At 42.3% G+C, this 16236-nt stretch overlaps 1 protein-coding gene across 3 annotated transcripts in view; it reads left to right on the top strand.

The window, feature by feature from the left end:
* Positions 1-16236, top strand: part of lrrc2 (leucine rich repeat containing 2) — a 49372-nt gene that overhangs the window by 15233 nt on the left and 17903 nt on the right. Inside the window, exons 1-3 of one of the 3 annotated variants that reach the window (XM_035787489.2) lie at positions 5618-6022; positions 9298-9334; positions 10243-10390. In XM_035787489.2, coding sequence (XP_035643382.1) covers positions 10254-10390 — 137 coding nt within the window. In that variant the 5' untranslated portion in view covers positions 5618-6022; positions 9298-9334; positions 10243-10253. Of the gene's footprint in view, positions 1-5617; positions 6023-9297; positions 9335-9358; positions 9984-10242; positions 10391-16236 lie in introns of those variants that run through there. The other 2 variants (XM_052462643.1, XM_035787488.2) reach the window with 2 other exon arrangements.

Genomic DNA, 16236 nt, shown 5'->3' with positions numbered 1-16236 from the left:
AGCGCCCTTAACCACTGCGCCACCCGGGAGGCCTGAGCAGGACCTACTCTTGCCGAAAGAAAGCTAAGTAACATTATGCCTTCTTATTGCAGTCACTGTACTCTTAATATAAAGGAGAACTATCACCTTATGGTGAGGATAGCTTAGTTGCAAGCTCGACATCAGACGCAAATCGTAGACAAGGGCAATTTAAGTGTAGGAAACAGTGTCTGTGCCACCAGTAAATACACGTAGTAGTGTTTTAACCCCCTGAAAAGTCCACTTAGTTGGTTTCAGAGTTCAAGTGAAAGACTCATCTCAACATCAACTGTTCAGAGGAGACTGCGTGAATCAGGCCTTCATGGTCGAATTTCTGGAAAGAAACCACTACTAAAGGACATCAATAAGAAAGAGAGACTTGCTTGGGCCAAGAAAGATGAGCAATGGACATTAGACCAATAGAAAAGTGTCCTTTGGTTTGATGAGTCCAAATTTGAGATATTTGGTTCCAACCGCTGTGTCTTTGTGAGACGCAGAGTAGGTGAACGGATGATCTCGACATGAGTGGTTCCCACAGTGAAGCATGGAGGAGGAGGTGTGATGGTGCTTTGCTGGTGACACTGTCAGGGATTTATTTAGAATTGAAGCCACACTTAACCGGCATGGCTACCACAGCATTCTGCAGCGATACGCCATACCATACCATTGCACATTGCACATTTGTTTTTCAACAGGACTATGACCCAAAACACACCTCCAGGCTATGTAAGGGCTATTTGAACAAGAAGGAGAGTGATGGAGTGCTGCATCAGATGACCTGGCCTCCACAATCACCCGACCTCAACCCAATTGAGATGGTTTGGGATGAGCTTGACCACAGTGTGAAGGAAAAGCAGCCAACAAGTTCTCAGCATATGTGGAAACTCCTTCAAGAGTGTTGGGAAAGCATTCCTCATGAAGCTGGTTGAGAAAATGCCAAGAGTGTGCAAAGCTGTCATCAAGGCAAAAGGTGGCTACTTTGAAGAATCTCAAATATAAAATACATTTGGATTTGTTGAACACTTTGTTGGTTACTACATGATTCCATATGCATTATTTCATAGTTTTGATGTATTCACTATTATTCTACAATGTGGAAAATATTAAAAACCCTTGAATGAGTAGGTGTGTCCAAACTTTTGACTGACCTGACTAGTTTCCCAGTCCATGCCGATAAAAACATCTCCACAGCATGATGTTGCCACCACCATACTCCACTGTGGGGATGGTATTCTCGGGGTGATGCGAGGTATTGGGTTTGCGCCAGACATAGTGTTTTCCTTGATGGCAAAAAAGCTAAATTTTAGTCTCATCTGACCAGAGTACCTTCTTCCATATGTTTGGAGAGTCTCCCACATGCCGTTTGGTGAACACCAATCGTGTTTGCTTATTTTGTTATTTAACTAATGGCTTTTTTTCTGGCCACTCTGCCATAAAGCCCAGCCCTGTGGTGTGTACGGCTTAAAATCGTCCTATGGACAGATACTCCAATCTCCGCTGTGGAGTTTTGCAGCTCCTTCAGGGTTATCTTTGGTCTCTTTGTTGCCTCTCTGATTAATGCCCTCCTTGCCTAATCCATGAGTTTTGGTGGACGGCCATCTCTTGGCGGGTTTGTTGTGGTGCCATATTCTTTCCATTTTTAATCATGGATTTAATGGTGCTCCGTGGGATGTTCAAAGTTTCAAAGATTTTTTTATAACTCAACCCTGATCTGTACTTCTCCACAACTTTGTCCCTGACCTGTTTGGAGAGCTCCTTGGTCTTCATGGTGCCGCTTATTTGGTGGTGCCCCTTGCTTAGTGGTTTTGCAGACTCTGGAGCCTTTCAGAACAGCTGTGTATATATACACTGAGATCATGTGACATTTATATAAAGTCCACCTGTGTGCAATCTAACTACTTACGTGACATTTCTAAAGGTAATAGGTTGCAGCAAATCTAATTTTGGGGCTTCATAGCAAAGGGGGTGAATACATATGCATGCACCACTTTTCCGTTTGAAATTCTTTTGAATTTTTGGAAACAAGTTATTTTTTTCATTGCCCTTCACCAATTTGGACTATTTTGTGTGTCTATTACATGAAATCCAAATAAAAATCTACTTAAATTACAGTTTGTAATGCAACAAAATAGGAAAAACGCCAAGGGGGATGACTACTTTTGCAAGGTACTGTATACAGTAATAGAGTGTGGATTGGAACCAGGTGTGTGTAATGATGACGGGACAAGTCCGGGGTTGATGAGTGAAGGGCGTTTGCCAGCAGTAGGTTCGGCAGCAGCTAGAAAGCCGGTGACGCCAAACGCCTGAGCTGGACAAGAGGGGGAGCCTAAGCGAAGACTGGTATGACAGTATCACTCTCCTTGGTCAAATAGCCCTCACACAGGCTGGAGGTGTGTTGGGTCATTGTCCTGCTGAAAAACAAATTATAGTCCCACTAAACGCAAACCAGATGGGATGGAGTATCGCTACAGAATGCTGTGATAGCAATGCTGTGACTTGAATTCTAAATAAATCACCGACAGTGTCACAAGCAAAGCGCCCCCACATCATCACACCTCCTCCTCCATGCTTCATTTAAGATGGCGCCGAAGAGGATGGCTGACGTTTTACATGCTCCTAACCAACTGTGCTGTTTTTTTGTGTGTTGTTTGTAACTTATGTTTTAACTTATTTTGTACATAATGTTGCTGCTACCGTTTCTTACAACCAAAAATAACTTCCGGACATCAGAACAGCAATTGCTCACCTCAAACTGGAAGAAGCTTTTTCTTTAACGAGTCCGACGAGAGGGATATACTGCTTTCCCGGGAACAGGCACAAATCCCTGTCATTTGCATGAAGAAAAGATGAAGGAAAAGCGGACACAGGTTGGGTTGCCTTCTGAGAATCCGTAGGCAAGCGAGTAAACTCCCACTGCCATTCGTTCTACTGGCTAACGTGCAATCATTGGAAAATAAAATTGATGACCTATGATTACAATTATCCAACCAACAGGACATAAAAAATTGTAATATCTTATGTTTCACCGAGATGTGGCTGAACGATGACACGGATAATAAAGAGCTGACGGGATTTTCCTTGCACCGGCAGAACAGAGAAGACGAGGGGTGGGGGTGTGTGTCTATTTGTTAATAACAGCTGGTGTGCGATGTCTAATATTAAAGAAGTCTCGAGGTATTGATTGCCTGAGGTAGAGTACCTTATGATAAGCTGTAGACCACAAGACCTACACAGAGAGTTCTCATCTATTTTATTTGTAGCCATCTATTTACCACCACAGACCGATGCTGGCACTAAGACCTCACTCAACCAACGCTATAAGGTCATAAGCAAGCAAGAAAATGCTCATCCAGAAGTGGCGCTCCTAGTGGCCAGGGACTTTAATGCAGGCAAACTTAAATCAGTTTTAACAGGATGTCACATGTGCAAAAGAAACTCTAGACCACCTTTACTCCACCCACAGAGAAGCATACAAAGCTCTCCCTCGCCCTATATTTGGCAAATCTGACCATAATTCTATCCTCCTGATTCCTGTTTACAAGCAAAAACTAAAGCAGGAAGTACCAGTGGCTCGCTCAATGCGGAAGTGGTCAGATGAAGCGGATGCTACGCTACAGGACTGTTTTGCTAGCACAGACTCGAATATGTTCCGGGATTCATCCAATGGCAATGAGGAGTATACCACCTCCTCAGTAAGTGCATCGATGACGTCGTCCCCACAGTGACTATACGTACATATCCCAACCAGAAGCCATGGATTACAGGCAACATCTGCATTGAGCTGAAGGCTAGAGCTGCTGCTTTCAAGGAGCGGGACACTAATCCGGATGCTTATAAGAAATCCCGCTATGCCCTCAGACAAAACATTAAACAAGCAAAGCGTCAATACAGGATTAAAATCGAATCCTACTACATCGGCTCTGATGCTCGTCAGATGTGGCAGGGCTATGACTACAAAGGGAACTTTCTTGAACTCCACACTGCCCTTTCTCACCTGGAAATAAGGAACACCTATGTGAGAATGCTATTCATTGACTACAGCTCAGCGTTCAACACCATAGTGCCCACGAAGCTCATCACTAAGCTAAGGACCCTGGGACTAAACACCTCCCTCTGCAACTGGATCCTAGACTTCCTGACGGGCCGCCCACAGGTGGTAATGGTAGGCAACAACACGTCTGCCATGCTGATCCTCAACACTGGGGCCCCTCAGGGGTGTGTACTTAGTTCTCTCCTGTACTCCATGTCCACCCATGAATGCATGGCCAAACAAGACTCCAGCACAATCATTACGTTTGCTGACGACACAACAGTGGTAGGCCTCATCACCGACAATAATGAGACAGCCTATAGGGAGGAGGTAAGATAACTGGCAGTGTGGTGAAAGGACAACAACCTCTCCCTCAATGTGAGCAAGACAAAGGAGCTGATTGTGAACTACAGGAAAAGGAGGGATGAACAGGCCCCCATTAACATCGACAGGGCTGTAGTGGAGCGGGTAGAGAGTCAAGAACGAACTATCATGGTCCAAACACACCAAGACTGTCGTGAAGAGGGCACGACAAAACCTATTTCCCCTCAGGAGACTGAAAAGATTTGGCATAAATCCCAAGATCCTCAAAAAGTTCTACAGCTGCACCATTGAGAGCATCCTGACCGGTTGCATCACCGCCTGGTATGACAACTGCTTGGCACTACAGAGGGTAGTGCGTACGGCCCAGTACATCACTAGTGCCGAGCTTCCTGCCATCCAGGAAGTAATAGGCGGTGTCAGAGGATAGCCCATAAAATTGTTAGAGACTCCTGTCACCAAAGTCATAGACTGTTTTCTCTGCTATCGCACAGCAAGCGGTACCGGAGCGCCAAGTCTAGGACCAAAAGGCTCCTTAACAGCTTCTACCCTCAAGCCATAAGACTGCTGAACAATTAATCACTGTACTATTTGCATTGACGTCCCCCCAATAGTTGTGTTGTACACTGCTGCTACTCGCTGTTCATTATCCATGAGAGAATAGCAAGAGTGTGCTAACCTGTCATTAAGGCTACTTTGAAGAATCTCAAATATAAAATATATTTTGATTTGTTTAACACTTTTTTGGTTACTCCATGATTCCATGTGTTATTTCATAGTTTTGATGTCTTCACTATTATTCTACAATGTAGAAAATATTAAAAATAAAGAAAAACCATTGAATGAGTAGCTGTCCAAACTTTTGACTGGTACTGTAGGTCAGAGAAGGTAGGACAGAGGTCACAACATCCAATGTGAAATACCATTCATGCATGCATCCTGAGGGTTGAGTATTCTTGCATGCAAGCATACACACACACACATTTGCACGCACGCACCTGCCTATGTAAGTTTAACATTCCAACTGTTTTCTTTACGGATGTAGAATGTATAGTTAAGCAATAAGGCACAAGGGGGTGTGGTATATGGCCAATATACTATGGCTAAGGGCTGTTCTTATGCGCACCCCAACACAGAGTGCCTGGATACAGCCTTAGGCTTGGTATATTGGCCATATACCACAAACCCAGAGGTACCTTATTTCTATTATAAACTGGTAATCAACGTAATTAGATCAGTAAAAATACATGTTTTGTCATACCCAGTCTGATATACTGTACCACAGCTGTCAGCCAGTCAGCATTCAGGGCTCGAACCACCCATTTTATAACTTGTAATGTATCACTTCTAATCACTTGGAACCACTGCAATATGAGAGCTTTTTAGTTTCTTAACCACTGAAACTTGAGAGCGGTTTAGTAGAACAGTTTCCATAAGAGATTCCATAAGGTGACAGACGGTAGGGCTCATGCTGTAATGTTGGTACTCATGAGAGTGCCTCCATGTGACCCATGGAATCATATCTCCAGTGTAAAAATAGCACCTTGGTCACAGAGAGGCAGACCGTTATTAGTCATCTGTATTTTAGCCTAACAACTTTGTAAACATCTAAACAAGCAGTTGAAGTTACACAGAAGTGGTCAATTTACACAGGTAAGAAAATGTATTTGTTGTACGCATTGTCTTATCACTAATCGTACCTATGGATGTCTTCATTGTTTTCATACAGGATTTATAGCTTAGGGGGAAATCTGGTTATTTTCAAACAATAAATGTGTGTTGTGCAATTCAAGGTACAGACAAACTACAGCAAACAACTGTTTTGGATCTAAAAGTAGAGAGAAACCAATATGTTTCCAAGTTAGATTGATAAATGAACCGACTCTTGAGCTGAAAGTAACATATATGAAGACATACATTTATGAAAGCATTCAAGCCGGTTCAAGTGCTTGCTACTACACCCTCCTGTAGTCTATGGACCAGGAAAAACTATCCCCAATGGTTTGTTTTTCTTTAAAACCATCTAAAATAAAGTTGTACAATCCTGAAATTCCCCATGAATGAATATTCAGTTCAGACTGTTCAACAGGGTTAAAGACAAGTCACATATTCTCTAGGTTTCAGTGTGGTATGACTGTGATCAGAGACCAAATGTATCAGTGTGGTCAGAGGCATTAGAGAGCGAGGTGAGCTTAGCAAAGCTGACTGCTGTGACTGTTGTGCTGTGGTGATGATTGATGTGCTCCACATATAGGGCATGGTTACCTTTAGCATACATAATATATACTGTATACAGTTCCAGTCAAAAGTTTGGACACACCTACTCATTCAATTTTTTATTTTTTTGTGTGACTATTTTCTACATGGAATGGAATCATGTAGTAACCAATAAAGTGTTAAACTGTCACGGTCATCATAATGAGGAGACCAAGGCGCAGCGTGATAAGCGTACGTAACTCTTTTAATGAAAAGAACGAACACTGAACAAAACGAACCGTGAAGCTATATGACAAGTGCAAACAGGCAACTGAACATAGAATAACAACCCACAAAATAACCAAGGAATATGGCTACCTAAATATGGTTTCCAATCAGAGACAACGATAAACAGCTGCATCTGATTGAGAACCAATCCAGGCAACCATAGACTTATAAACACCTAGACTAGAAAAACCCCTGACCTAAACAAATAATAAAGAAAACAAAGATAACTAAGGTCAGGGCGTGACAGTACACCCCCCCCACGTGCTCTACCGCATAACACGGTGCCTGACCAGTAACACGCTCCCCACAGTAAGCATGAGGAGTAATGCAATCTCCTCGTGTGCCACCCAAAAAAAAATGTATTGGGGCTGCCTCTTGGGCTTCCTTGCTAGACGTGTACCCTCATATCGTCGCCATTCCTCCAGTGCAATCTCCACCTGCCTCCATGGTAGGTGATCCTCTCCTGACAGTATTTCCTCCCACGTACAGTATTTCGTCCCATGTCATTGCTGTCTGCTCCATCAAACGCTGCTCCTCCTTTTCACGCTGCTTGGTCCTTTTATGGTGGGTTGTTCTGTCACGGTCGTCATAGTGAGGAGACCAAGGCGAAGCGTGATAAGCGTACATAACTATTTTAATGAAAAGAACGAGCACTGAACAAAACTATACAAAACGAACCGTGACGCGATATGACGAGTGCAAACAGGCAGCTAAACATAGAATAACAACCCACAAAATAACCAAGGAATATGGCTACGTAAATATGGTTCCCAATCAGAGACAACGATAAACAGCTGCATCTGATTGAGAACCAATCCAGGCAACCATAGACTTATAAACACCTAAAAAAAACCTAGACATACAAAAAACTATAGACATGAAAACCCCTACACAATACAAAAACTAAACAAACCACCCTTGTCACACCCTGACCTAAACAAATAATAAAGAAAACTAAGAAAACTAAGGTCAGGGCGTGACATAAACAAATCAAAATATATTTTAGATTTCAGATTCTTCAAAGTAGCCACCAATTGCCTTGATGACAGCTTTGTACACTCTTGATATTCTCTCAACCAGCTTCACCTGGAATGATTTTCCAACAGTTTTGAAGGAGTTCCCACATATGCTGAGCACTTGTTGGCTGCTTTTTCTTCACTCTATGGTCCAATTCATCCCAAACCATTTCAATTGGGTTGAGGACGGGTGATTGTGGAGGCCAGTTTATCTGATGCACCACTCAATACCTCTCCTTCTTCGTCAAATAGCCCTTACACAGCCTGGAAGTGTGTTTTGGGTCATAGTCCTGTTGAAAAACAAATGATAGTGGGACTAAGTGCTAATCAGATGGGATGGCATATCGCTGAAGAATGCTGTGGTAGCCATGCTGGTTAAGTGTGCCTTGAATTCTAAATAAAGCACTGACAGTGTCACCAGCAAAGCACCCCCACACCATCACACCTCCTCCTTCATGCTTCACAGTGAGACCCACACATGCAGAGATCATCCATTCACCTACTCTGTGTCTTACGAAGACACGGCGGTTGGAACCAAAAATCTCATATTTGGACTCAGACAAAAGAACAGATTTCCACCGGTCTAATCTCCATTGCTCATGTTTCTTGGCCCTAGCAAGTCTCTTATTTGTATTACTGGTGTCCTTTAGTAGTGCCTTCTTTGCAACAATTCAATCATGAAGGCCTGATTCACGCACTCTCCTCTGAACAGTTGATGTTGAGATGTGTCTGTTACTTGAACTCTGTGAAGCATTTATTTGGGCTGCAATTTCTGAGGCTGGTAACTCTAATGAACTTATCCTCTGCAGCATAGGTAACTATTGGTCTTCCTTTCCTGTGGTGGTTCTCATAAGATCCAGTTTCATCATAGCGCTTGATGGTTTTTGTGACTGCACTTGAAGAAACTTTCAGATTTTAAATTTTCCACATTGACTGACCTTCATGCCTCAAAGTAATGATGGACTGTAATTTGTCTTTGCTTATTTGAGATGTTCTTGCCAAAATATGGACTTGGTCTTTTACCAAATATGGCTATCTTCTGTATACCACCCCTACCTTGTCACAGCACAACTGATTGGCTTAGATGCATTAAGAAGGAAAGCAATTCCACAAATGAACTTTTAAGAAGGCACACCTGATAATTGAAATGCATTCCAGTTAACTACCTCTTGAAGCTGGTTGAGAGAAAGCCAAGAGTGTGCAAAGCTGTCAAGGCAAAGGGTGGCTACTTGGAAGAATCTCAAATATATTTAGATTTGTTTAACACTTTTCTGGTTACTATATGATTCCATATGTGTTATTTTATAGTTTTGATGTCTTCACTATTATTCTACAATGTGGAAAATAGTAAAAAATAATAATAAATTAAGCATTTATTTTATATAGCATGATCCTTTTTTTAATCAATATCAAATGTTTTTTTTACAGGAGAAATCAAGACTTTTCCTATTCAGCGCACTGAAAAGTAAGCATGGTAAAGCATGTTTGTTCTTGTCCAATCTCGCTTGGGGAAGCCTGTGCTTCTGATGCTAATACTTGTCTTAACAACTGTAGAGTAAATTATTTGTGTAAGATTTTCTCCCAAAGCTCTAGAAAATGCATGTCAAGTCGCTATGGATAAAAGTTTCTGCTAATTGACTAAAATCTAAAGTACACATAAAAGACAAAGGGCACAAAACCAATGTTTGTTTTCAAAGGCACTTCCTGCACTATGGTATTAATTAATACATTTTTATTTAACTAGGCAAGTCAGTTAAGAACAAATTCTTTTTTACAATGGCGGCCTACCCTAATGGCCAAACCTAACCCGGACGACGCTGGGCCAATTGTGTGCCGCCCTATCGGACTCCCAATCAAGGCCGGTTGTGATACAGCCTGGAATCTAACTAGGTTCTGTAGTGATGCCTCTAGCACTGAGATGCAGTGCCTTAGACCGCTGCTCCACCCGGGAGCCCAAAAAAGGAGTGTCAATTGATACCAATTTCAATATGGAATCAAAGATCTACAACTCTACATCTGAACTTGTACAGTGTCATTCATATTGGCAGACACGTTTAAAACACATAACATGGAATCAACAATGAACTGTGAAATTCAATCTAACAGTTCCAGAGGTAAGATGGTGGGTCAAACGGCTAGACACAATTTTTGGATTGCCCTTGTTTTATGGTAGATTGTCATCTTATTTCTAACAAGATATTACATTTTACCCCCTTGATGCTGCTTAACTTTTAGCTAAACACAATCCTTTTTTAAATATAATTTTATAACAGATTTTCTCAAAAGGATAGAGGCTTGAGGTGAAATATATTTTTGTTTGTGGCTATAATGTCATGTTTTTTACTTACCCTAAATGTATGCACTTTTCCACAGGGGAAATTAACATGAGGGTGGACAGGACGGTTGATATACCAGTTTATGACATCTCACTGCTCAGGAACATTTGGGAAGGCAGAGAGAAAAAATACAAAAACAAGCAGAAGAAGGAACACGAGCGAGTACAGAAAAGCGCTCTGGCAAAGTATGTTTATTAATCAAAGCTCAGAGGTTTGACAACCATAGTCTAGATATATTCTCATATTATTTTTAACTTAAAGGAAAATTAAACCCCAAAACTATATTTAAGGTATTTGTTTCATTAGTCCATTGTTAATATGGTCCCATTTTTTTGCATGACAGCAATCAAGTTTTTAAGATACATAACTTTCAAAGTAGAGTACCGCTGGTATGATGCATTGTGGAGAAAATATGGCGCCGACAGAGAGGGCTGCCTCACTTCTAGTCCTGAGGAAACTTAGCAGTATTTTGTATTTTTTATGTATTATTTCTTACATTGTTAGGCCAGAAAATCTTAAGTGTTATTACATACAGCCGGGAAGAACTATGTATATCAGAGCGACGTCAACTTACCAGCACCACGACCAGGAATACGACTTTCCCGAAGCGGATCCTTTGTTCAAACCACCCAGGGCATTTGAACTGATTCCAGAGGCTGACCCAAAACAACGCCGCCGGAGAAGAGGCAGACGGAGCGGTCTTCTGGTCAGACTTCCGCGCACACCACCCACCCGAGTATATTACTCGCTAGTGTCCAGTCTATAGATAACAAGGTAGACAAAATTAGGGCACGGGTTGCTTTCCAGGGAGACATCAGGGATAGTAACATAGTCTGTTTCACAGAAACATGACTCTCTCGGGATATGCTGTTGGAGTCGGTACAGCCAAATGGATTCTTTGTGAGTAGTGCCAACATGAATAAACATCTCTCCGGGATGAAGAAGGGTGGGGGTGTATGTTTCATGATTAACGTCTCATAGTGTAATTGTAACAACATACAGTCCTTTTGTTCAGCTGACCTACACCTGACCTACAATAAAATGCACAATAAAATGCCAACCATATTTATCACCCAAGGGAATTCTCCTCAAGCCGATACCATGACGACCCTCAAGGAACTTCACGGGACTTTATGCAAACTGGAAACCACATTCCTGAGGCTGCATTTATTGTAGCCAGGGATTTTCACAAAGCAAATTTGAGAACAAAGCTACCTAAATTCAATCAGCATATTGACTGTAGTACTGACACTGATAAAACACTGGATAACTGCTACTCTAACTTCTGCAATGCATACAAGGCCCCCGCCCTCCTTTCGAAACATCTGACCACGACTCCATTTTGCTCCGCCCTTCATAGAGGCAGAAACTCAAACAGGATGTACCCGTGCTAAGGGCTATTCAATGCTAGTCTTACCAATCGGAATCCACACTTCAAGACTGTTTTGATCACGCGGATTAGGCATGTTCCGGGTAGTCTCAGACAATAATATTGACGTATACGCTGATTCGGAGAGTGAGTTTATAAGTAAGTGTATTGGAAATGCTGTAGCTACTGTGGCTATTAAAACCTACCCTAACCAGAAAACATAGATAGATGGTGGCATTCGCACAAAACAGAAAGCATGAATCACCACATTTAACCATGGAATGGTGACTGGCAATGTGGCCGAAAACAAACAGTGTAGTTATTCCCTCCGCAAGGCAAACAAACAAGCAAAACGTCAGTATAGAGACAAAGTGGAGTTGCATTTCAATGGCTCAGACATCACACGTATGTGGCAGGACAATCACAGACTACAAAAGGAAAACCAGCCACATCACGGACACTGACGTCTTGCTTTCAGACAAACTAAACACCTTCTTTGCCCACTTTGAGGATAATACAGTGCCACCGACACGGCCCACTACCAAGGACTGTGGGCTCTCCTTCTCTGTGGTCGACGTGAGTAAGACATTTAAACGACATTTAAACCCTCACAAGGCTGCCGGCCCAGGCGGCATCCCTAGCCGCGTCCTCAGAGCATGCCGCAGACCAGCTGGCTGGTGTGTTTACAAACATATTCAATCTCTCCCTATGCCAGTCTGCTGTCCCCACATGCATCAAGATGGCCACCATTGTTCCTGTACCCAAGTGGGAAAAGGTAACTGAACTAAATGACTATCGCCCGTAGCACTCACTTCTGTCATCACAAAGTGCTTTGAGAGACTACTCAAGGATCAATCATATCACCTGCACCTTACCTGTCACCCTAGACCCACTTCAAATTGCTTACCGCCCAAATATGTCCAGACGATGCTATCGCCATCACAATGCACACTGCCCTATCTCATCTGGACAAGAGGAATACCTATGTAAGAATGCTGTTCATTGACTGTAGCTCAGCATTAAACACCATAGTACCCTCCAAGCTCATCATTAAGCTTGAGACCCTGGGTCTCAATCCTGCCCTGTGCAATCGGTTCTTGGACTTCCTGACGGGTCGCCCCCAGGTGGTGAAGGTAGGAAACCACTTCACTGATCCTCAACACTGGGGCCCCACAAGGGTATGTGCTCAGCCCCCTCCTGTACTCCCTGTTCACCCATGACTGCGTGGCCATGCACGTCTCCAACTCAATCATCAAGTTTGCAGATGACACAACATTAGTGGGCTTGATTAGCTACAATGACGAGACAGTCTACAGGGAGGAGGTGAGGGCACTCGGAGTGTGGTGTCAGGAAAATAACCTCTCACTCAACGTCAATAAAAAATAAAGACTTCAGGAAAGAGCAGAGGGAACACCACCCTATCCACATCAATGGGACAGCAGTGGAGAAGGTGGAAAGTTTTAAGTTCCTTGGCGTACACATCATGGACAAGCTGAAGTGTTCCACCCACACAGACAGTTTTTTTTATTTCACCTATATTTAACCATGTAGGCTAGTTGAGAACAAGTTCTCATGATGTGCAAGTAGAGATACTGGTGTGCAAAAGAACAGAAAAGTAAATCAAATAAATAAAGTATGGGGATAGGTAGGTGGATTGGGTGGGCTATTTACAGATGGACTATGTACAGCTGCAGCGATCGGTTAGCCGTTAGCTGCTCAGATAGTTGATGTTTAAAGTTGGTGAGGGAAATAAAAGTCTCCAACTTCAGCGATTTTTGCATTTCGTTCCAGTCACTGGCAGCAGAGAACTGGAAGGAAAGGCAGCCAAATGAGGTGTTGGCTTTGGGGATGATCAGTGAGATATACCTGCTGGAACGTGTGCTACGGGTGGGTGTTATCATGACAGTGTGGTGATGAAGGTGAAACATTGCCTCTTCAAACTCAGGATGTTGAAGAAATTAGGCTTGTCACTTAAAACCCACAAACTTTCACAGCTGCACAATTGAGAGCATCCTGTCGGGCTGTATCACCACCTCGTATGACAACTCCACCGCCACAACCGCAAGGCTCTCCAGTGGGTGGTGCGGTCTGCACAACGCATCACCGGGGGAAAATTACTTGACCTCCAGGACACCTACAGCACCCAATGTCACAGGAAGGACAACAACCACCTGAGCCACTATCTGTTCACCCCACTACCATCCAAAAGGCGAGGTCAGTACAGGTGCATCAAAGCTGGGACCGAGAAACTGAAAAACAGCTTTTATTTCAAGGCCATCAGACTGTTAAACAGCCAAAACTAACACAGAGAGGCTGCTTCCTACATACAGACTTGAAATCATTGTCCACTTTAATAATGTCTACATATCACTCATCTCATATGTATGTACTGTATTCTATTCTATACGATCTATTGCATCTTGCCTATGCCGCTTCGTCATTGCTCATCCATATATTTATACAGTTGAAGTCGAAAGTTTACATACACGTAGGTTGGAGTTATTAATTAAAACTTGTTTTTCAACCACTCCACAAATTTCATGTTAACAAACTATAGTTTTGGCTAGTCGGTTAGGAAATCTCCTTTGCGCATGACACAAATCATTTTTCCAACAATTGTTTACAGACAGATTATTTCACTTATCTGTATCACTGTATCACAATTCCAGAGAGTCAGAAGTTAACATACACTATGTTGACTGTGCCTTTAAACAGCTTGGAAAATTCAAGAAAATTATGTCATGGCTTCAAACTCAGTGCCTCTTATCTTGACATCATGGGAAAATCAAAAGAAAATCAGCCAAGACCTCAGAAATAAATTGTAGACCTCCACAAGTCTGGTTCATCATTGGGAGCAATTTCCAAATGCCTGAAGGTACCACGTTCATCTGTACAAGCAATAGTATGCAAGTATAAACTCCATAGGACCACGCAGCTCTCATACCGCTCAGGAAAGAGGCGCGGTCTGTATCCTGGAGATGAACGTACTTTGGTGCGAAAAGTGCAAATCAATCCCAGAACAACAGCAAAGGACCTTGTGAAGATGCTGGAGGAAACAGGTACAAAGTATCTATATCCACAGTAACACAAGTCCTATATCGACATAACCTGAAAGGCCGCTCAGCAAGGAAGAAGCCACTGCTCCAAAACCACCATATAAAAGCCAGACTATGGTTTACAACTGCACATGGGGACAAAGATTGTACTTTTTGGAGAAATGTCCTCTGGTCTGATGAAACATAAATGTAACAATTTGGCCATAATGACCATCGTTATGTTTGGAGGAAAAAGGGGGATGCTTGCAAGCCGAAGAACACCATCCCAACCGTGAAGCATGTGGGTGGCAGCATCATGTTGTGGGGGTGCATTGCTGCAGGAGGGACTGGTGCACTTCACGAAATAGATGGCAACATGAGGCAAACAAATTATGTGGATATATTGAAGCAACATCTCAAAACATCAAGCAGGAAGTTAAAGCTTTGTCGCAAATGGGTCTCCCAAATGGACAGTGACCCCAAGCAGACTTCCAAATTTGTGGCAAAATGGCTTAAGGACAACAAAGTCAAGGTATTGGAGTGGCCATCACAAAGCCCTGACCTCAATGCTATAGAAATTCTTTGGGCAGAACTGAAAAAGCGTGTGTGAGCAAGGAGGCCTACAAACCTGGCTCAGTTACACCAGCTCTGTCAGGAGGAATGCGCCAAAATTCACCCAATTTATTGTGGGAAGCTTGTAGAAGGCTACCCGAAACGTTTGACCCAAGTTAAACAATTTAAAGGCAATGCTACCAAATACCAATTGAGTGTATGTAAACTTCTGACCCACTGAGAATGTGATGAAAGAAATCATTCTCTTCTATTATTCTGACATTTCACATTCTTAAAATAAAGTTGTGATCCTAACTGACGCAAGACAGGGAATTTTTACTACGATTAAATGTCAAGAATTGTGAAAAACGAGTTTAAATGTATTTGGCTAAGGTGTATGTAAATTTCAGACTTTGCATGTTTATATTCTTATTCCATTCCTTTACTTAGATGTGTGTGTATTAGTTAGTTATGGAATTATTAGATTACATGTTAGATATTGTTGTACTGTCAGAACTAGAAGCACAAGCATTTCGCTACACTTGCAAAAACAGCAATCAAATTTATTTTCAGCCCTTTTTACATCTGCTAACCATGTGCATGTGACCAATGTGACCAATACAATTTGATTTGATTTGAACGCAGCATTATTTGATGCAAAATTAATCATACCAGCTGTATTCCTGTATTTTGAAAGTTATATATCTTGATTTCGTATATATCTTATATATATATCTTGATTTCTGGCATGCAAAACATTTTGGAACTATACCAACAATGTTCTAATGAAACAAATACCAAAAGATAGTTTTTGGGTGGAGTTTTCCTTTTAAGTCACCTAGATTACCAGTCTTTTTGTGCCATCATGCAACTCCTTGTTTGGAGCGACAAAATATTTGGTGTGACAAGACGAGTAGCATGATGGCACAAAAAAAGACTGGTACCCCGGTAAACTAGATTCACCTCAGCTATGTGATAATAATGACATTCAACAGCAGTGTCTTTCTCGTTGCTCTCATCCAGACAATGTATTTTCAACAATTGATGGTGCTGTGATGATCTGGTCGAACCATGC

The sequence above is a fragment of the Oncorhynchus keta genome, chromosome 14, assembly GCF_023373465.1.
Source record: "Oncorhynchus keta strain PuntledgeMale-10-30-2019 chromosome 14, Oket_V2, whole genome shotgun sequence".
Lineage (NCBI taxonomy): Eukaryota > Metazoa > Chordata > Actinopteri > Salmoniformes > Salmonidae > Oncorhynchus > Oncorhynchus keta.
Note: the sequence above shows the minus strand (reverse complement) of the source record. Positions and strands in the feature narration are given on the sequence as shown.